At 42.2% G+C, this 21,032-nt stretch overlaps 1 protein-coding gene across 1 annotated transcript in view; it reads left to right on the forward strand.

The window, feature by feature from the left end:
- Positions 1 to 18,587, forward strand: part of LAMB4 (laminin subunit beta 4) — a 41,068-nt gene extending 22,481 nt beyond the window's left edge. Inside the window, exons 21-34 of the mRNA XM_054631555.2 lie at positions 826 to 983; positions 2,485 to 2,709; positions 3,807 to 4,027; positions 5,134 to 5,230; positions 5,566 to 5,941; positions 6,290 to 6,450; positions 9,579 to 9,784; positions 10,674 to 10,877; positions 12,525 to 12,669; positions 14,489 to 14,693; positions 15,297 to 15,435; positions 15,689 to 15,865; positions 16,854 to 17,007; positions 18,388 to 18,587. Coding sequence (XP_054487530.2) covers positions 826 to 983; positions 2,485 to 2,709; positions 3,807 to 4,027; positions 5,134 to 5,230; positions 5,566 to 5,941; positions 6,290 to 6,450; positions 9,579 to 9,784; positions 10,674 to 10,877; positions 12,525 to 12,669; positions 14,489 to 14,693; positions 15,297 to 15,435; positions 15,689 to 15,865; positions 16,854 to 17,007; positions 18,388 to 18,527 — 2,608 coding nt within the window. The 3' untranslated portion in view covers positions 18,528 to 18,587. The remainder of the gene's footprint in view (positions 1 to 825; positions 984 to 2,484; positions 2,710 to 3,806; positions 4,028 to 5,133; positions 5,231 to 5,565; positions 5,942 to 6,289; positions 6,451 to 9,578; positions 9,785 to 10,673; positions 10,878 to 12,524; positions 12,670 to 14,488; positions 14,694 to 15,296; positions 15,436 to 15,688; positions 15,866 to 16,853; positions 17,008 to 18,387) is intronic.
- The last annotated feature ends 2,445 nt before the right edge of the window (positions 18,588 to 21,032 follow it).

Below are 21,032 nucleotides of genomic sequence, written 5' to 3' on the forward strand. Positions count from 1 at the left end.
TGCAGTATTCTCTGAGTACTCTTGAGGAATCATTGCTTTTTTGCCTGTGCCAGCACTTTTTACTGTCATGCCAGCCACTCTGTGTGTGTGTCTGGATGGAAATAGATGAATATATGTGCTGATAGGTAAATATACAGAATTTTTATATGGCAGCTTTTAGCTGCCTATGCAGAGCATGTGTGATATGCCATGTCATTATCTGCAGAGGAACAGGAACGGGACATCACGCCATGATCAATGTGATCAAGTTAAGCCAATTTATTGCAAAAACAAGCTATGTTTGTACTGTGTTCTACTGTTCATGCCTCAAGCTAATACATGATTGGTTAAATCCTTCTGTGCACGTGTTTTAATCTTTCAGTTAATTTCAGTTTTTCTTCTTCACGCGTCTCGCTGTGGTTTTCTTGTCTGCCTTTACATCCTGAACCGTCTGTTGCTGAGCATGTTCTTCTTCTTTCATGTCCTTCAAGGGCATTGTGACCTTACTCAGTTTCTGTGAAGACTGTGCATATATATATATCCATTGTCTTGCAAAAAACCCTCAACAATAATCATTCAGTTTAAAATTGTTCCAGAGTAGGTGAAAGTCTTCACAAACATTTCTTGAAAGGAAAACATGTGTCTTTTTCTTTTTGCTTCAGATTTTGAGAATGCAGCTCTGATTTTCCATTTTAGAACACCTTTGAATCTTGATATATCTCTACTAATTGATGGAGACAGCATTACAGTAATCTGGATTACCAATTTCAAAATATACATGTAAATTGATTCACCTGCATGAAGCACTTGACAATTTGTCCTGCTTTGTGTTGACTGCTTTGGCAGGTGCATGGATGGCTATTATGGAAACCCTCTGGATGGAGAACCCTGCCACCCATGCATGTGCCCAGGAGCACCTACAAGCAATAGGTATTTTGCACATTCCTGTTACCAGGACTCCCAGTCTGCACAGCTTGTCTGTAATTGTCTCGAGGGATATTCAGGTATGAAGCAAAGTAAGGACTGGTTTTGATACTAGTTAAATTGATGTAAGAAAAAAAATTATCATCCTTCACCTGTCACATGTTCAGAAATGACAATGAGGTAATGCTAATAAAACAGCTAAGAAGAGTTAGCACTCAAGTTTACTGAAATTATGTGGCTACGTTCTGACTAGGAAGAATGGGAATTGTGCAGTTAGTGTTTTCAAAAGGGATTCACCTATGTGGATACTGTGAAGTCATTTATTGTTCTGATGTCACTCTCTGGAAATCTCCTCCTTTCCAGAGGCATTACACTAATCTGGTGGGGAGAGGGGGGGAAAACTGCAATTGCTTGTTACCTTTGAAAAAGAAGAATTGCAAGCTCAAATGGGAATGATTAGGGCATCAAAAAGAGCTGATAAGACTTTGTAATCAGAGAAACTCTTTGACATTATGCCTTAAAGTGACTGCTTCATGGTTCAAATAGTCATTTTAGAAATGAGGTTTCTGTTCTCAGCTGTCTAAAATGCAGATGTTTTTGCAGCAAACTGATTCCTCATTTCCTAAGATCATGTTGACTTAAGTTGAATTTCTGAAGGGAAAGCTGAAGATATTTCCCTTCCCTTGGGCATTAGAAAGATCTTGTTTGGTGGAAGCAAAGCTTAATGGGAATCACTGCTGAAAATTAAACCAATGTTGTCATCTTTACTTAGGCAAGGTTTCTTTATAAGTCAAGAGTGTTTTTGCTTGAGTAATTGCTGTAGGGTCAAAATTATTCATGTTGGTGTTCACCCAAGGGACTTCTGTCCTCACAAATCACAAACTGCACTTCTCAGTTTTGAACTTTACTGCTCCTGCTCCTTTCCAGCAGGACTCTTGGTCACCTTTGTAGCAGCAGTCTCACTTTCTCAGAGATTGAGAAAGGCTCTGGGTCCTGAGTTGCACAGTGAAGGAAGAGTGTCCTTGGCTGAAGACGAACCAGTGGATGTGGTTCCATAAACACCAGTCTGCCCAGAATGGTTTCTGAGATGCAGAGGTAGCACCCAGATCAGGGCAGGCATTGAGACAAAATGCAGTACTAGTGGTAATGCCAGCAAGGACAGAGCATCAGAGTTCATCTGAACTCCTGAGTACACCCCACCCTCCAATGCTGCTGTGGGAGTGAAGGGCCAAGGAAAATCCTGCAAGTATGGCTAACCCTGACTACTGCCATTGAACGGACTTTGATGGAAAAAGATGTTTGGAGGTGTTGTATGATGGGGCACCTAATTGTTCTTACTGAAAGGCTTCCTTGGTATAAACAACTTGGGATGAGAAAGGTGTCTTACCATCAGATTTCAGTGGGGAAGATATAATCTAAACTGTTCAGAGAATTAAAGGGCAATGATCTCAAACAGGTGGATATTTTCCACTGAAAATGTGCATTTGAACAGACAGTCTGAACATTTTAATAGTATTACTGGAAATTACATGTTTCACTTGAATTCCATCAGCCAGCAATATGTTTACCTTTCTCTGACAGGCAATCAGTGTGACAAGTGTCCTAGTGGGTTCTACAAAAACTCCAGCAGCCCTGGGCTTGACTGTGCACCATGTCCCTGCAATAACAACATTGATTTGACAGACCCAGAGTCCTGTAACAGGGTCACTGGGGAATGCACCAAGTGTTTACACAACACCCATGGAGCAAACTGCCAGCTCTGCAAACCAGGTTATTTTGGCTCAGCCCTCAATCAAAGCTGTCAAAGTAAGTAACAGCACTGCAACTGTGTTTTACTACCAAGAAAATGTGTTTAAAAAATAGGCTATAGGGAAAGGCTAGACCTTGGAGGGAGGACAAAACTAAAGATAAATAGAGCAAAATATAAGATTCACAAATATATTTCTCTATCTACTAAATATAAATAACATCAATGATACAAATAACTTAACATGGCATCTATTAAATTCTTTGTCATCCAAGTCTCGCTAACTCTCATACTGAATATCGCTCCTTGGAAATACTCATTTGTGAAATGAAAGCAGTACTCTCTGTTAGAAAAATAAATGTGCACTCAGCTTATTCAGGAAGGAATCAAAAGTAAAGGAATCAGTGATAACTGTTTATCCATGTTGCTGGCTGATGCCAGCTAAGCTCAGTTAGAGCTCAGTTAACCAGATGATCCCTTGCTGGACTTCCTGCCTTACCAGTTGTTTTCATTAAGTGGCTAGAGAGAGAGCATTCAGGCAATTGAATAGATTCCATGAGGACACATCAGTAACTCAGCACTTTGAACAGAAGAATAGGAGTGTAAGGAAAAGCAAGGCACAAGCTTCTTCCCAGTTTTTCTCTAAACTCATTTTCACAGATGTGCCTGAGGATTTAATTTTTATGGCCAAGATAACTATAAGTATAGTCAAGAAACAATTTTTCTGGGAATCTCTAAAATACAGTCCAAGCCCATCCCTTGTTCATTCTTGGAAGATGTCTGTTAGAAATTGTTAAGTAAGAACTTTTGGCTCCTCACTAGGAGGGCTTCTTATCTTACTTGGCTTACTGGGGATTCCCACGCTGGATAATGCCTACTGTAAATCAATTTATCCTTACCCAACATATTTAACATTGCATTCTAATAAGATTCAAAATACACTGAGCCTTTGTTTTCTGTGCCTGTATTAAAAGGGTTGAACATTCACAGTAAGTTTTCTCAAAGCCATATATAAGTTATTACAGAAAGGCAGGTAATATGTATGAGATTAAACATGTTCAAGGTATCACTGAAAGTAAAGCTTTATATCCAGCTCTGGCTGTCCATCAGCTGTCTGTATTTCTGTCTGCTGTAGTAATTGTCCCTCTTTTTCCAGGCTGCACGTGCAATCTGGCAGGTGTTCAGCCTGCCATGTGCCCAGGGGGGGATGCAGCCTGCCTGTGTGACCCAACCACGGGAGCTTGTCCCTGCCTGCCCAATGTGCTGGGTGCCACGTGTGACCAGTGTGCCTCTGGCTACTGGGACCTGGCTAGTGGAAAAGGATGTCAGACCTGTGACTGTGATCCAAAAAACTCCCAAAGCAACCAGTGCAACCAGGCAAGGAAATTACTCTGCTTTCCAGGAACCAGGGTGCTGGTGTTTTGACATGGCAAAGTGGGGACCCTCTTATAAATGAAGATCGCTTTTTTGTCATATTCCCTGAAAACAAAAAATTCTTTGGAAGTTTGTAGTTGGTACAATCACACTGTGAGTCATTAAATCAAAAGTGTTGTTCTGATAACGAGGCTTTGCAATTTCTCTCTGCATGTTTTTTTGTCAAGTGGACCTTAGAAATACATTGTAAAAAGATGTCACAGAAAAAAGCTACCTCTTAACTATGCATATAGGGAAAAAGGAAATCCAAGCTTGGGCCTAAGAGTCAAATGAGTATTTTTTAAGTGTTTATTTTCATAAAGTAAAATATCAGCTGTGGTCATTGCATTAATCAAGCCTCATCTATCGTACTACTAGAGTACCTTTTCTCATTTTTAAGTCCTGTGCACATTTCAGGGCTAGAATGTAGAAAAAATTAAACAGCATTTCAGAACAGAAAGGTGAAATTGTGGTCCCATGGAGTCAACAGCAATTTTGCCATTGACTTCAGAGCAGCAGGAGCATATCCTCAAATCTTGCTGATGTGTTTGCACATTTTTCTTTCAATAGGCTCTCTGTTTGTTCCAGTTCATTCAGTAGATTTATTATTTTTATAGCAAATATAGTTCTTGACTTCAAAGAACTACTAGCAGTTATCAAAGTCGTAATTCCCTGGAGTCTAATTTAATAGCTGAATTTCAAAATATTTTTTCTAGGGCAACGTGCATAATATATCCTCAAGGTTTTCAGTTAAAATTGATGTATTGTGTAGTTTAAGTTGAAATGTTGAGTTCTTAGATCTAGCAAAAATAAAAAATACTTATTTTGCAAAGGAAAAGAATCCTCTCAGATCATTGTCAGAGGATGAGTTCTCAAACAGCGTTAGTAGATTGGATCATACAAAATCTCTAACATTAGTAAAGCAAAGCCATTCTCAGAGTGCATTTTGTTTCCAGGACCTTCAAAGACTGTGAGCAAGCAGTGTTGCTGCAGCTCTTGTACAGCTGAAATAATGTATATCCAGCCCTATGGCTCTGCTGGAAGTTATTCCACCCTATCTGTTTTTACAGCTTACAGGCCAGTGTCCATGTAAGCCAGGTTACAGTGGAAGATGCTGTAATGAATGTGAGGAAAACTACTTTGGCAATCCCCAGCTACATTGCGTTTGTAAGTATTATTGCGTGACTATAACTGGATTCGGAACTGCCTCAACATAAATGCTTACCTTTTATATTCACAGGGGAAACAGGGAATTCATGTAGAGAAACAGCCTTTCATATGTTTGTGTGTATGAGATGGACAAGTGTTTATATTATTTATCTATATTTTTATTTAAATGGTTAAGATGGAAGTCAGAGATGAAGAAGAGCCACTACTGTGCAGTCCACCTTGCTCTAACTCAAACACTGCTTTGCTTTTATTATCTTGAAAAGCACCTTTTTCATGCATTAATCCCACAGAACAGGGACAACTGGATGTAACCTGCTGTTCCTTTCTTGCAGCATGTGAGTGTAACCTGGAGGGGACCCGCCAGCCCACGTGTGACAAAGCCACCGGCGCGTGTAACTGCCGGGCTGGCGTCACCGGCCGGCTCTGCGACCAGTGCGCCCGCGGCTTTGAGAAGGACTTTCCCTCCTGCCCTCAGTGTCATCTTTGTTTTGATCAGTGGGATGCTGAAATTGCGGCTCTTGCTCAGACTGTGCAGGGGTTAATGAGGTTTGCAGCAAAGCTGGAAGATAAAGGAGGACGAATGCCCAGCTGTGACATGCGCTTCAAAGCCTTCGAAGATGCCATTTCTGAAATGGAACGCATTTTGAGACATCCTGTCCTTTCACTGCAGGCCCTTTCAGGCATCAGGGATTTTCAGGGCTTCCTTCAGTAAGGGCTAGGTTGCTCCTGGAAAAATCCCTTAGCTGAGAAACTGTCTTCCCCCAGACTCCACCAGCCATCCCACTTCTGATCAGCACACAGATGCTGGTCTACTAAGTGACTGTTTTCAGTAGATCTGTGAGCAAAATAATCCTTAATATATGCCTAACCCATAGAGATATATACTTAAATGATGGAAATTTCCAATTCATACTAAAGGTTTTCTAAATAAGCCATATAATTAAATGTTTTTGCTTATTTATACATGTATCTCTTGCCCTCTAAAATATTGTGTAACTCAGTTCTAGTTTAAGAACAATCTGGTCTGACTTCTGCATAACTGTCTTATCCCTTCAGACAAAAAGTTGCACAGATGGATCCCCTTCACAGTTCACCCTTTGAGTTTCCTGACCTTAACAAGAGCATAGAAGATATAGTAGAAGAAGCCAACCTAGTGTTTGAACTTCTACAACAAAAAATACATCTGCATCAAAGTTTTCAGTACTTGAATTTCAAAGGTAAGTCAGCAATGAATTAAAATGGGTATACATTTTCCCTAGAATTTTGGAATGCTTTCTCATCATTAAACCATACAACATCTTAAAGATCCCTTTGCTTCCTGTGGTAGCACAAAAATGTTGACACTGATAACATTTTATACTGACTTTCCAAATTCTCTTTTGTCTTAAAATGCTGTGATTTCTAGCATCCCAAATTTCAGATGCATGTGCCAGGGTCACATCAGTCAGGAGTCTCATAAATGCTTACATCAGGATATAAAAGAAAACCAGTTTCAGAGTACAGACTCACATGCAATGGAACAGCAAAGGATTCCCCTACCACATTTGACTCCTCTTGCTCATAGGAATACTTAAAGGATCTTGTACAGGAACAGTTTATTTAATTAAAGCATTGTGTCATAGTGCAGCTTCCTAGTGTTCTCATGGGAAAATACTTGACTTTATGTGGGACTTCTAGAAGTAGCTCTCCATCATCAAAAAATGTGAAAGCAGAACTGAGGTCCTTGGCATTTTTGAAAGAATTAAATCCTCTGTGTTTGAGCTAAGTATAGTCTCCATCAGCTGCTAATAGCTGTAATGATGATGTCCCACACTGGTTTCTGGAGAAAAATGGGGCTGTATCAGGCAGGGATCTTGAACAGTGCTATACCACCCACAATGGCAGGAGATGGTCAGCAGAATCCTCTCCAAAGAGATGGCTGCCAAGATATGAACCCCCAGAAGACAGGGTGCTTGCCACAGAAGACACAAGCTACAAGCAATGCACTCCCACTTACAGTTCCTCTGTGTTTCATTCAGGCAAGAAAAACTTGGCCTGGGCAAGTTGGGGGTTTGGTTTGGTTTGGTTTGGTTTTTTTTCTTTTTTGGGGGGTTTTTTGTTTTGTTTTTGTTTGTTTGCTTTAATAAAAACAAAGGAAAAAGAAAAAAGAAGGAAAAGTCAACAAAATGCATAGTGGAGGAAATGGGAGAGGGGAAAAGAGGGATTAACGAAGGTTTAGGGTTCCCGTGCCCTGTTGTACTTGGCAGCCCCCTGGGGCAGCTCCTCTGCAAGCAGCCAGCAGAGCTCTCCCAGACTCCACTTCTCACTTCAACTGAGCCTTGCACAGACAGAAAGGCAGAAAGGCAAAGAAACAATAAATCCAGGGAGGTCAGTGGACACAGAGCTGAAGCATCCATGGTGCTCTCTGGTCACATTCCAAACCCACTTAATCTTTTGGCCTCTGGAGGCAGATAAACAGCCCTATAAAAAGCACATGGGAGTGTGGGGAGGGGAAGACCTTGAATTTAAGATGAATTTCCTATCAAGGCCACAAATATTCATTGGTTCTGCTACCAAGCGTATAATAGCACAAAAATAACATTTCCCTCAAGATAAACAGCTTTTCTGATACCCAGGAGAGAGACTGGCTCCTCCTTCCTTTCAGACCAGCAGCATATCCTATCTGTGGCTCTGCTTGTTCCTCTCCTTTTTGCTGGGGCAGATACCCCATCTGGGGCACATCTGGCACTCGTGCCCTAGACACACACAGAGAATGAGCTCCTGCCTATGTCTCTGTGCAGAGGATCAGGAGTTGGAGTCCTCCTCACAGGCATACATTCAGCTAGATGACCTGGAAACATCAATATGTAATGATAAATTAAAACCACTGGAAAAACTAAGATGCAAGTGCCCTTAAAAGAATGTTTGCAGTCTATGAGATGTCATTAAATTATGGCTTTCCAGCACTGGCCCCCTGCATTTGCAGCAGCTGAGGTGCAGTAACACAGTGAGGCTATAAATCAAGCCTATGCTAAGACACTGTGTTTAATGAAAAGGAACTTGGAATCTCTACAGCTCCATCAAAAACCAAATGTAGAAAATGCATTTAGGCCATTTAATGGAGAGCTGAACCACTGTGAAATATTCCTGCTGTGGAATTGTTGCACAGAAAAAATCTCTGGCTTAGATGAGGAGTTACAGCAGTCTCTTTCCAGGTATTTTGTGTTAAGAGCTAGCTTTAAGCTGTATATTGTTTCCAAGAATTACAAGATAAATAAATAGCCCTGGTTCCACATGATAACTAAACATTGTTCAGCTTCAATCAAAGCACAGCCAAGGGCTTTAGAGCCTGAATCAAAGCACACAGGACTTGAGTGTCTTGTCTTTGACTTCAACTCGTAACTGAGTCAGTTACCAGCACAAAGAGAGATGTTAATCAGAGACCTCTAATGCTTTTTCACTGCTGACACATCGATTCTGGCTCTGGACATATTTCTGCCTAGGAATGTGGGCAAATCTGGGCTCTCCAGAGATCTGGGAAAACTCAACAGCAGCAGTAACATCTTTAAATTATGTGTGTTGCAAAGGGCCTGAATCCTTTTCTCAGGCTATTAATCTGCAAAAAATGTAATATTCTCCAACCCTTTTGAGCCTGCTTAAGGAAAAGCTTTCACTAACCAAACAAGACTCTTGCTGGAAAGCATTTTTAGCCTGGCCTATTAGCTTATCACGGAAGTGTCTTTTTTTTTTTAATTCATCAGTCCTGAAACTGGATTTTCCAGAGACACAAAAGCCCTCATATATTCCCATTTGTAATATAAATTTTAGTCTCACTCTAGCAGACCACTTAACTCTTGGGTGCTATGCTGAGCAGAAAGGATGGTTATTTTCCTGACTCACAATCAGGCAGCTGATCATTTCATGACAACTGGCAGAAAGAGTTTTCCTGCCTAAAACATAATAAATGTCAGGAGCTTTTATCCAATCAACAATGGTAGCAGTGAATGAGCTACTGATGAATGCAGATCTGTAGCAGTTAGTGTCAATAATGGGATCTCCTTCATACTTCTAATTATTCTGTTGCCTTCTCAAACACCTTGGCATCCTGTGGATGACATAGGATCCACCATTTTTATTTCTAGTTTAGCAGGTTTTATGAGCATTGATAACTATTTCTATTTAGCAACTGGATAAGTGAAGGATTGAAAGGCTTTGCTGAGGAAAAGACAGTTCCTGCTCTTCCCTGCTTCCCAAATTAAACACAGTGAATCAGCTGTCACTCAGCAATTGTCCAGAATTCAAGCAAATGCACAAACTGAATGCAATCAAATGCAGTTGGTACTAAACCCTATTTCTGTTGGTACAGAGGCCATCAGCAACATTAGGAAACACTCTGAAGTATCATTGCTGGCAGAACAGAGGACCAGGGGGACAAGCCCTGTTGTAAGGCACTCAGAGTACACCAGGAACGACACCCTCGCTATGTTGGACCATCAGCTCTTTGACGCAAGCAGTGTGCTGCAACAGCTCAGAATGATCAAAAGCCCTGACATCCAAAACCTGAATGAAAAGGTAGGTGCTGTGGATTTTGAATGAAAGCTAAAAACCTCCAAAAAACAAAAAAACCCTCTTTTTTTTGATGTTGTAGTAGGTTTTATTTTAAAAGGATGCTTACATGCATTTTTAAGTCTGGAAAATGGCACTTCCTTGCCACAGCCAATCCCATCAGAACAACTGCACTTCTCAGCTGTAGTTGTTTCCAGCCTTCTCGAAGCCATTGTTCCCAGCACAAGGAACTGTTTAGGAGCTCTCTAGTCTCAAGAGGTCATCAGAGTAATTTCAGAAAGATTAAGGCAAACCTCCTCCATGAGTAAGTTAAACTAACCAGAGTGACTTTGTCCCGGAGTGGATGGGGAGTGCTCACATATCCTTTGTGTCACCTCTGGGAAAGAAGGGGATTTCTGTTCTTCTGCAGGGCAGCAGTAAATACCTGATAGCACCAATTCATGACAAATCTGGAAGACATCATCCACCTAAGCCTATAGGTTCCATATCTGTGTCAAAATACATGGAGGACTAGACATGGCACCTTGCTCTGTTAGAGGTTACCTGGATCCTTCAGAAGAGGCCATTGACCCATGGGCTGGGTATAGTTAGGGAATGGTTTCAGCCCTTTGGCTAAAGAAGAGTGAAGCAAGGGTCTCAGTGCAACACTTGGAGCCTAACAAATGGCTCCTGCAAGGATGCTCAGAGCCATGGAGCTGCCATAGCATCCTTCAAATCAGGGGAGAGGGACCTGTAACTGGCAGTGATACCCATCTTTATAAAGACCAGATGCTGTGTCTTGAGGAATATCCTATCCTATATTCAATGTTCATATGATGTCAAACATCTTCCTTCCCTCAGGAGTGTATCTCAGGCCCCCAGAGGAGTCCTGACATAAGCATCTTCCCTCTTGCAGATCTGTGGTGTTCCAGGAGACCAGCCATGTGCCACAGCAGCCTGTGGGGGAGCTTTGTGCCAGGACGGTCATGGACTAAGGCATTGTGGTGGCCCAGACTGCAGTGGAGCTCTTTCTCTCTCCTCTGAGGCCTTCAGGAAAGCTGAGGAGACTGCTGTGATGCTAAATAACTTGACTACTCAGCTACAGGAACCTGCGAATCAGGTGCTGTATATCAAACCTACATTTGTTCTGTGAAGTGGATGGAGGATGAGATTTGGGAGGTCACAAATGCAGAAAAACTCACCTGCTCTTTGGACAAAGAGTGTGACACAGTGATGGACTCTGTCCCAGCATCATAGACCTATCATGATTCAGTACCAGGTGTCAGCCCCACCAAGAGATTGGCTTTATCTAGATCATCTTCCTCATAGCTGCTGATTTCAAAAGTCATGGTGCCATGTTTCTATGGGAGTAGGTCATTTCAGGCTAGGATTGTCTAAATTTTTACTGGGAAAGATTCAAATGGCACCATTTGTCAGTAGCCTGATGTGCTTATTGCAATGGGATTACTGCTGTGCATGGTGTTAAGCTCTATTTATACAACTTCATACTACTCTTCTGTTTGCCAATAAATTATTTTGAAAATAATTTCAAGATGAAGCTTTTCTGCCCCCAGTAATGTTTAGGAGGGCATCAATTAGTCGACTATACTGCACAGTAGCAGTGAAAAATAATTCAAGCAAAGTGTGGCCAATGCAACATATGCCAAGGAAACAAAACAGACAAATCCCAAAGCAGCAGTAAGGAATTTGTTCCTATTAACAGTCAGAGATGATGCCTGTTACAGTTACAGGCAAAGCTCACTTTCCAGCAGAAATTATATTCTGCTGTGGCTTTGTCCCGTCACTGCAGGATGCCTGGGCATCCATTTCCTCTTTTTAAAATGCCCTCGAGTGCATCCCGGCCAGCCGGCCTGGAAAGGAGCAATTGGGGCAGCGCCCTGGGGCCCCGGCACCGGAGAGGCGGCGGCCAAAGGCACCGCCGAGCGCTGCCGGGCTGCCGGGACATGGCCTGGGCTGCACAAGCCCCAGGCACCTCCGTGGTAATCTGAGTGAACTGTTCTGAGACATTTCGGAAATAAAAACCATATCAGCATTTTTCTCGTTGCATGGAGAAAGACCAAATCTCTTCCCTCTGCAGACCACAGGTGTACCTGGGCCATTCTTGAAGGCAAAGCCCCTACCAAAGTAAAATACTGTTGGAATTTGATAATTAGTCGACAGTTTTCATTTAAATTATCAAGAATACTAATTTAGTGGCAAAAGGTAACTTTTAAAGACAAGCCTTGAACTCTACCTTCCTTGTGTCCTCTTGTTAAAATTTATAGCAATTCAGAGGGTGGGGAGGGTTTACATTCTCCATTTCAGGGGAGGCTCCTGCCTTCCTTAGCAGACTCCCATCTTTCCAAACCGAGACACCTCTTTAGCTGTTTTTTACAGCAAGTCCAATGTGAAATGACAAATGAAATCACATTTTCTATAATCAGATCTGAATCTGATCACTGACAAGCTACAGTACTGCAATAACTGTCAGTATTTTTTTTTAGAGACAGGAGGGGGCTGGGGTTTAGCAGTGGTTGCAGAGAGAAAAAAAAATGCTTGATTTAGGCTTTTTCTGAGGCCAGATGAAGCCCAGGATGTAGCAGCTTCTGGAGTTTCCCAAAGAGGTCTCCTACTACTTTTCAAAGCCTCATCAAATGATTCCAGCTGAGGCTTGGATCAAAATTACCTTTTTGTCAGAGCCCAACTTGCAAAGCAGTGGCAGATAACCTCCAGAAAATAGCACTGCTGTTTCTAATAATATTTCCAGGTTAAAAGCATTAGAAAAATGGCAGAAGACAGCAAACTGAAAGGCTCACAATTTAATGGGCAGCTGGAGACAGCTATCAATCAAATTGAAGTTGATGGAGAGATCACTAAGGAGTTCATCCAAAAAGTGAAAGTCTTCTTGCTAGGTAAATATGCAATGTTCTTTTTGACTCGTTTTTCATAAATATATTCCAATATCATACAGCATAATGGACAGCCAGAAGATGATCTAGCTGTGTATGCATGAACTTTCTCATCTACATCCTGAGCTGTGCAAACTATTTCAATCCCTTTTTTCTAGTGCTTCTTTCTCCCAGGTGACAGTACTTTGTATCAGTTTTACAATACATCTGCTACATTCTGATGATCATCTTCTATTACTGTGTTTAATTTGAAGTAACTCTCTCTGTTCCTGGTTTATCGGAGTAAAGGACTACTAAAATAATTTCATACAAAATATAATGGCCAGGCATGTCCAGTGCACCCTCAAATTGTTATTCCACCCCCTTCTTCCAGGTCCATAAATAGAGGCTCTTGGTAGGGAGCGTGGGAATTAGGACACATCCCACTCCATCCTCTCCATAAAGCTGTAACTTGAGGAATCAAAGGATTCTGGTAGAACTTCACAGCTCTCATAAAAAAAAAATAACAAAACAACTGTATCTACCCTAAAAATTTTCCACTCTTGGGATTGCAGAAAAATGCTGTAGGAAACAGATCCTAATTTTTTTTTTCTCAGATGCACATCAAAGGATTCAAATGTGGCAGGATTTTCTTTAATCTCTTCAATGTAGCTGATCTCATAAATTTCTATGGATTGCAGTCTTTTGGTATTCATACCTCTACATCCAGATGGGAGCAAGGGCAGAGGACAGAGGACTTCTTTTGTTCAGAAAAACTTTACATTATTTTATTGATTTAGAAGATTTAGGTCCATTTGATTGCTTAAGAGTCTCAGATTTTTATTGATAGCCACTGAAAATTCCATCTTTCACTCTTTTATCTTTCTTAGTAGATATACAGCCTTTATTAACAATTCTAAAAGAATTTTTTCAAATCTTTGTTTTGTTAATTTTAAGAACAGGAACAGCTGAGAAGCATACAGTTAAACATTAAAAATACATTAAATCTTCTGTACTTGACATTGATGTGAATGGTGATTCTGGATGAATATATTTCTACAGAAAATAACTCTCAGGAATGCACTACTGTTTGCACACTAAATTTTTTCTATTTAATTCTTGCTGACTTACTCTGTAGATTAACACATCCATTTAACATATCTCAACTGCTTTGTCATACAAGGTCTTGTCTATAAATGGAAATGAGCAGAAGATAAAACTGATGATGTGGCTTCTCAAGACATTGACTACTCTGTGTGTGCCCCTGCCTCTCAGCAAAGATCTAGGACAAACTCATTTGTAATGGGAATTTTCAAAATATGGGGTTTTTTTCTATGGTAAATTCCCATCCTATGCAAGTCTGACCCAAGTTCCCTCTGCAGCTTAGCCTTTCTCATTAACCAGCAAAGGAACCACTTTCTCAATATTGTGGCAACTCCAGGGAAGGGATTACACCCACTGGCCAGCTTGGAAATCTCCATTCACACCCCAGCCTCACCAGCACCTCTTTGATCTGTGGGCCAGGGGAGAAATGGGCTCTGACACATCTAGCTGTGCTGGGCACTGATTTAAAGCCCTCCATGGGCTCTGTCCTACATCAGAATTTTAATAACTCAGTTCAAAGTGGGTTCAAATCCTCATTTCAGCCAGTTCTGACAACACTAACAGCAGTATCTGGAAGCATAATATTAAATTACAAAATGTTGGAGATAATTCTCTTACCCCCTTGCTGTGCCTGTCAGCTTTATTTTCTCCCATAACTCAAAGGGTAGGCAGCCATAAAGAGCATTTACTGGCTGGAAGGAGCTGCTTCAGGATACTCTCAGCTCCATTTCTGTTGCAGATGAGAGTGCACCTCCAGAAGACATTGAGAAAGTGGCAAATTATGTTCTGCAAATAAACCTTCCCTTGACTCCACAAGAGCTCACAGGCATGCTTGGCAAACTCCAGAGCTTTATGAACCACTGTGAGAAGTACAAACTGAATAACAAGAGAAACGTAAAAGGGGAGGATGCTCAGACACTGCTGGTGGAGGCACAAGAAGCTGAGTGAGTAGAGTATTCTCATGCTGGTGTGCCAGCTCCAGCTGGGGTGGCACTGTGCACAGCAGGACTGCTCCATACCCCTGGCAGTATCCCAGTAACACTGGAAGGAGAATTCAGATGGAGATTTCACCTTGCCTTTTCCACAGGGCCTCTGCCACTGCCACTTGGGCTGCAGGAGCCACCATGCTGAAAGGAGCCAGCTCCTGACAGCTCTTGGCTCCTCTGCCTGCTGAGCCAGAGAGGCCAAAGCAGCTCCTTAACTCCACCTGGGACCTGGTGGAGCATCACATCTGGCTCACTGGGTGGTTTGAATAAGGGTGAGAAAGACCCAACAAGAGAAAAAACATGTTCACCCATGGGTGCTCCCTCCTAGCTGTGCACCCCCAGGCAGCCAGCAGCATCCAACCTCACCCTGAGTACAGCAACTCAGGTGCTCCCTCACAAAGTCCTTCTCTGAGGTTTTGCTTTACCAATTTACCACAATTTTAGTGCTTGTTGTTGGACTTGAGGAAACACTCCTGTATGTCAGCATGGGTGCATTTGAAACATGTTCTTGCTTTGCTCACCACACCATGATACTACATGTACTTCTTTTTTCCATTTTAGCAAAGCAGCTAAAGCTCTTCTGCCAGTGGATGAAATTAATAATAAACTAAAAAATGTTGTGAAGTCTCAAGGATACTCCAAAAGCACCATCATAAAGTCAAATGAAGAGATACAAAGCATCAGAACACAAATCTCTCAGGTATCTTGCTGCAAATATTTTAATTTAATTGCTAGATTTATTAGAAAGAGATACTTTATTCTGAATATAACATAAACATACTTCATTCCTTAACATAAACTTAAATAAACAAAACCAGAATGTGGCACAGATATGACATCAATTCCATACTGCTTAAGTGTCTCTCAATCCACTGACAGTCCCTCATTACCACACTCCACAAGCTGGATGGATGTTGCATAAGAAATCACAGCCTTCAATTGCTCTGTTTTAGGCTCAGAACCAAGTGAACAAGACAAACAATAAACTAAATGACTTGTCAGCCAAACAGACTGGGATGGAAGATGAAAGTGCCACATGGCAGGCAAAAATGCTGATGAACAAGAATCAAGCTACAAAGGCAAGAGCAGAGGCAGAAGCAGCTCACAAGCAAGCCAAGAAAATGGAAAATGTAAGCTCTTCTGTCACATGTTAAGGGGAAAAAAACCCCTCCTCCATGTTTAATAGTATTTTTGATTCAGAAGCATTGCCATGCTGTCATAAAAATTTAACATTTTCCTTATGCCATGCAGTGTAAAATGCCATGGTTAAGAAGAATTTGTGTTTTATTTTAAGGTTTCTGGCATACACTTCTGCTTGCTTGAATGACAGAAAACATACACATTTCTCTGGCTACTTCATTACATTTTTTCTTGCACTGTGTATAAGACTTGTAGTCACCATGGGCACCAATAAACACAACAGAACAAATCACAAAACCTGATATTAAAATACATGAGTGATGGAAGCACCCTGACAATTCATCCTGTGCCATTCTCCTTCAGAGAAAATTGCTGTGGGAGTAACTTGGAGTTTTTGATTGGCTTGATGCTTTCCAGTAGTTCAGTTTTTTGAAAATGAAGCTAAAAATTTGCTAAAATGGCAAGAACCAAGTACCCACACCACAAGCTTGGAACATGGCCATACTTCCAAGTTACAAGAACTGTAGGCAAAATCTAAACTGCAGTCTCAACAGCAACCTAGATCAGCAGGGAACAGATTAGCCAGTAAATATTACTGCAATTGAAAATGTAAAAAAACCCAATGCTGCTACAGATAATTAATTAAATTTGAATTAAGCCTTATGGTAAAATGAAATTTACAGAAAAGCCCTATCAACAGAAGCAAAACCAGCATAAACTTAAATATCTTAAATAATATTTTCTTTATATCCTCTCCTTTAGATTACTCCACAGGCAGCTTGTTTTAATTGATTTCTATCACATTTTGCAAAGCATTTTTCAATGTCTACAAATTAAGGATCTGTTTTTTAATATTTAAGAGAAAGGGGAATCTAAACTTTGGTTCAAAGAGGGCGTTAAAAAAGTACTAAAACTTCCTTCTGTACACCAGATTAATTATGAGATGCTCTTAAACTAAGTAATGGCATTTTGTTACAGGAATTTACTGATGTTAAAAGAAAGTACACCATTCTTCAAGAAAAGCTAAAAATGCGAGGACCTCCAAAAGTGACACTAGAAAAAGTGAAGCAGTTGAAAGAAGAAGCAGAAAAACTGGCTGAAGAGACTGAAAAGAAGATAAAGAGAATAACAGGTGATGTTCTCACTTCCACAGTAAGTGGTAAACACTGTATAGTCATGAATCCAAGGCTAAAGTCCTTGCCCACAGACACTAACACACTAAGTTCACCCAAAATTAAGTTTAAAACATTTTACCTGGTGAAAATCCTTGCCTGAAGCTACTAATTTTAAAAGTAGTTGAATTGATTTGGCTTATGTACTTTTTCTGACTTAAATATATTGCTATAAGCAAAGGTTAAGAACTGTCCACACAGGGACTTGCAGAGATTTTCTTCAGTTTAAAAACAGGGCTAGAGCAAAACCTGCATAAAACCTGGCTGCAGATTCAGCTGGAGGCCCTGATTTATGCATTTGCTTTGGGCACTTGGACCTTCTCTCCTTCCTCTATGCTCTGTCTTTCCTACATCACCCAGGCAAGGGCTGGTGTGACAGAGCTGCAGGGCAGCTGTTTTCCATCAGCCCATACTTGCTCCCCTTCAGACCTTATCTCTGAGCAATGGCAGAGCAAACCAGCTACAATTACCAGCTTGTGGAGACTGAAGCTGAGGTGCCCTGAATCTGGGGGGCCATGGCAGCCGGGCAGAGGGGCCATGGGCACTGCAGACAGAGCTGCTGTGGCTGTCCTGGCACACACTGCTGCTCACACAGGCTCAGGGGGTCACCAAAAAGGAGGAGCACATCTCATGTCCCTGCACACAGGGAACCTAATTCTCCTTGTAGTGGAGATCTGGGCATTCCCACTGGGAACCCTTAGGACTAGGATCCTGCCAGGCTCAAATAAGAAAATACCAAATAACATCAGCAAAACTGAAGCAGAAACTCTATCCCAGGAGAAAACTCTTCAGGACAGGATCCAAATAAATATTTTGAGCAGATACCTTGAGGAAAAGCATTAAGACCATTCAAGCCACTCCAAATGCCTGAATGATAAGGACATTAGAAGCAGGCAGTGAATCCTGTGAGTTTAACTCATTACCAATATGTTTACATTGGTGTAGCTTCACAGGAACCAGCAGAAAGCAGTGACACAAGTGAGGGAGACCTAACCCCATCACACCCCAATTGTCTAGGCTTTACATGCATCAGTGGACACACTGCTCCTCTGAGTGCTTCCATTTAAACCAAGTCCTTCAAGAGCTCCATGTCCTGTCCCATCCTAGCTGATGGACAAAAGCACATGCTGAGAAATTAATTTCTTCAAGGCTATCATGCTTTCCTTGCTATCCAGAAGCCAGACTTTTCCTTCCAGTTGCACTTATAACATTCCCCATTCAAAATGGGCTTATTGTCTCTAAAACTTATGGGAAAAGAAATGCTGATAATCACTGGATTTTACTTACACAACAAATGTGAGCATCAATGGTCACATCATTGCATGTCTCTGCTTTTCCAGATTTGGAGAAGAAGCTTCAGGAACTGAATCAAACCAAGCAGGATAAAGCAGAGCAACTGAGACAACTAGAGGAACAAGTGTTAGCCATTAAAAATGAAATCATGGAGCAGGAAAGCAAGTATGCAACATGCAAGAGTTAGGGTCTGAACAGACCATCAGGTAAAATGAAGCTGAAATCACCACAATTACCATGTCCTGAGCATCCTGGCACAGGCCACTATCCTCTGGAAATACATCTGAAGTGGCCTAGTGAATAATGTAATTTTACCTTTTTTTCTTTTTCTTCTTTTGTTCAGTTGAGTTTATATGGAAATAGGAAATACCTTGTAATAAACCATCTGATTTAGTAATCAGGTGTAGTCTTTGAGGGAGCTCTACAATATACTCCTGTGCACAGTCTAGGGCTTCCTGTGGTGGGGGGCCAGGAAATGCAAAAGGAGGATTGCTCAGAGAGCTGGTGGGAGCTGTCCCAAAGGCAGACTCCCAGCACCCCGTGTCTTCTGCCAGCCCCTACAAACCGTGGTTGTGCCACGACCCTGCAGGGGGCAGACTCGGATGGGGCGATGCAGGTGAAACCCCGCGGGTCCTGCAGCGGGATGCAGGTGAATGAAACCCCGCGGGTCCTGCAGCGGGATGCGGGTGAATGAAACCCCGCGGGTCCTGCAGCGGGATGCGGGTGAATGAAACCCTGCGGGTCCTGCAGCGGGATGCGGGTGAATGAAACCCCGCGGGTCCTGCAGCGGGATGCGGGTGAAACCGGGCGGGTACTGCAGCGGGATGCAGGTGAATGAAACCCTGCGGGCTCCTGCAGCCGCTCCTGCTGACATCCAGCCGCATCCCCGGCACTGTCACTGCTCCAGCCCCATCTCCTCACCGAGGCAGGGCAGGGTTCCCCCACCAGAGCCCTGAGGATGCGAGGGTCCCGCTGTGCTCCCTGGAAATGCGGCGGGCAGCAGCTCCGTGCAGCGCCGGGCCACGGGCGGTGGGCGACAGGGCCGATGTCCCGCTGCCCACTGGATGGCAGTGCTCAGATGCTTAACGCAGAAATCAACTTAAAACTCTTTTCTCTGGCATTGGCGCTCCTGCAATGCATGTTTTTCTTATGCTTATAGGGGGTTTCACGCGTTTTTCATTAATGTAACCAGCAACTGGAGAATAACTCCAGCTCTTAGGTTAAAGCTGTGAGTCTAAAGGGCCAGAAATGTTGAAAACCAGTTTCTCCAGCTCTTCTCCCACAATGCAGCACTTCATGAAATCAGGGTTCACTCAGCAATTTCTTTTAGCATCAGGAACACATGAATTGGCCGAAATTCTAGGCTGTAATTATTTTTTAATATATTAATAAGAAAGGAATCTGTGGTTAAGCAAGTGTTATAGACATGCCAGAGTTTAAAAAAGACTGAAGTGAGCTACGCCTCAGTTTCAAACTCCCACCCTTGGTATACATACTCCTGCAGGTTGCAGAGCAGAGGAGTGATGGGCTTTCCTCAGTCAAAACCAGTCGTGTCATTCCTGGCTGGACTGTCCCACTGAGGGACTGCATTCAGCACGGTGCTGCTTCAGAGCTGGACCTAGCCCAGACCACATCTGTAAAAGTCAGGAATGCTCTGCGGGAACACAGGGCTCTTGACATTTACCCATGCCAGCAGCACCCGTGAAACAATCCTTATCGATCCCACGGAGATAAACACTGCATGGTTATCACCCCGTGTTTACAAGAGCTAAAGTAGCATTGGTATGCGCTGGGGGCTTGGGTGGGAATTGCTGGCAGATGAGATTTCAGAGATACTCCTCTAACTCGAACCAGCTGTGCTCCAGGGCAATGTGCAACATGCATTATTACACTGTGACACATTCTATTGGGAAAATAATGGAATCAAATTATAATTTTGATATAATCTAACAAAGCCACCTGAACGCAGGAATGCATGGAATTTGTGGGTTAGCATTGTCTGAATTTTAGCACTTAGGAAAAATCATCTGTGAGGTGTGAGGCTTTTTTCTAAGTTACTAGGCTGTAATCAGATGACTGTATTTAGGCTGACTTTGACATAATGAAATCAAACATCTCTGTTTTACTCGGAGCACACACCTAGCTGCTCACGTGCAGGTCTCCAGGTTATGAAGGATTTTCTGCAGGTTTCAGTGCATCTCTGCTGGACTGCACCTGGGAGAGGCAAACTGAAACTCTTAGACAGAAATTCCCAATTGCATACAAACCAAAATTATTTCTTTTGTGGCTTTAAAAATCTGAATTCACAAGCAAAAAGTTGAAAGAGAACTTCCTCCTAAAATCTACTGCTGACTATGAGAATTGCTGAATGGCTTTCCACAAGCTGCACAGATGAGAAATCTGTAAACACAAGGCAGTTAAACAGGCCTGGAGAGGAGATGTATCCATGGGGGAAACAGAAATCGCTGGAAGGAAAGCGGAAGCAGGAACAAGAAATTCAGCACAGTCTAACCTCCCCTCCCTGCCCCCAAGCATGCTCAGACACACAAAGGAACCAGATCCGATGGAACCAGTGGCCACAGAACTCCAAATCCATCCTATGACAGCTTCAGAAGTTTACAACTGTGCAGCATTTCCCACTGGAAGTGATGCAAAAACTTTCAAAGTGTTTTTTCAAAGTTAATTTGTGGAG

Source organism: Agelaius phoeniceus, chromosome 5, assembly GCF_051311805.1.
Source record: "Agelaius phoeniceus isolate bAgePho1 chromosome 5, bAgePho1.hap1, whole genome shotgun sequence".
In the NCBI taxonomy this organism is placed as follows: domain Eukaryota; kingdom Metazoa; phylum Chordata; class Aves; order Passeriformes; family Icteridae; genus Agelaius; species Agelaius phoeniceus.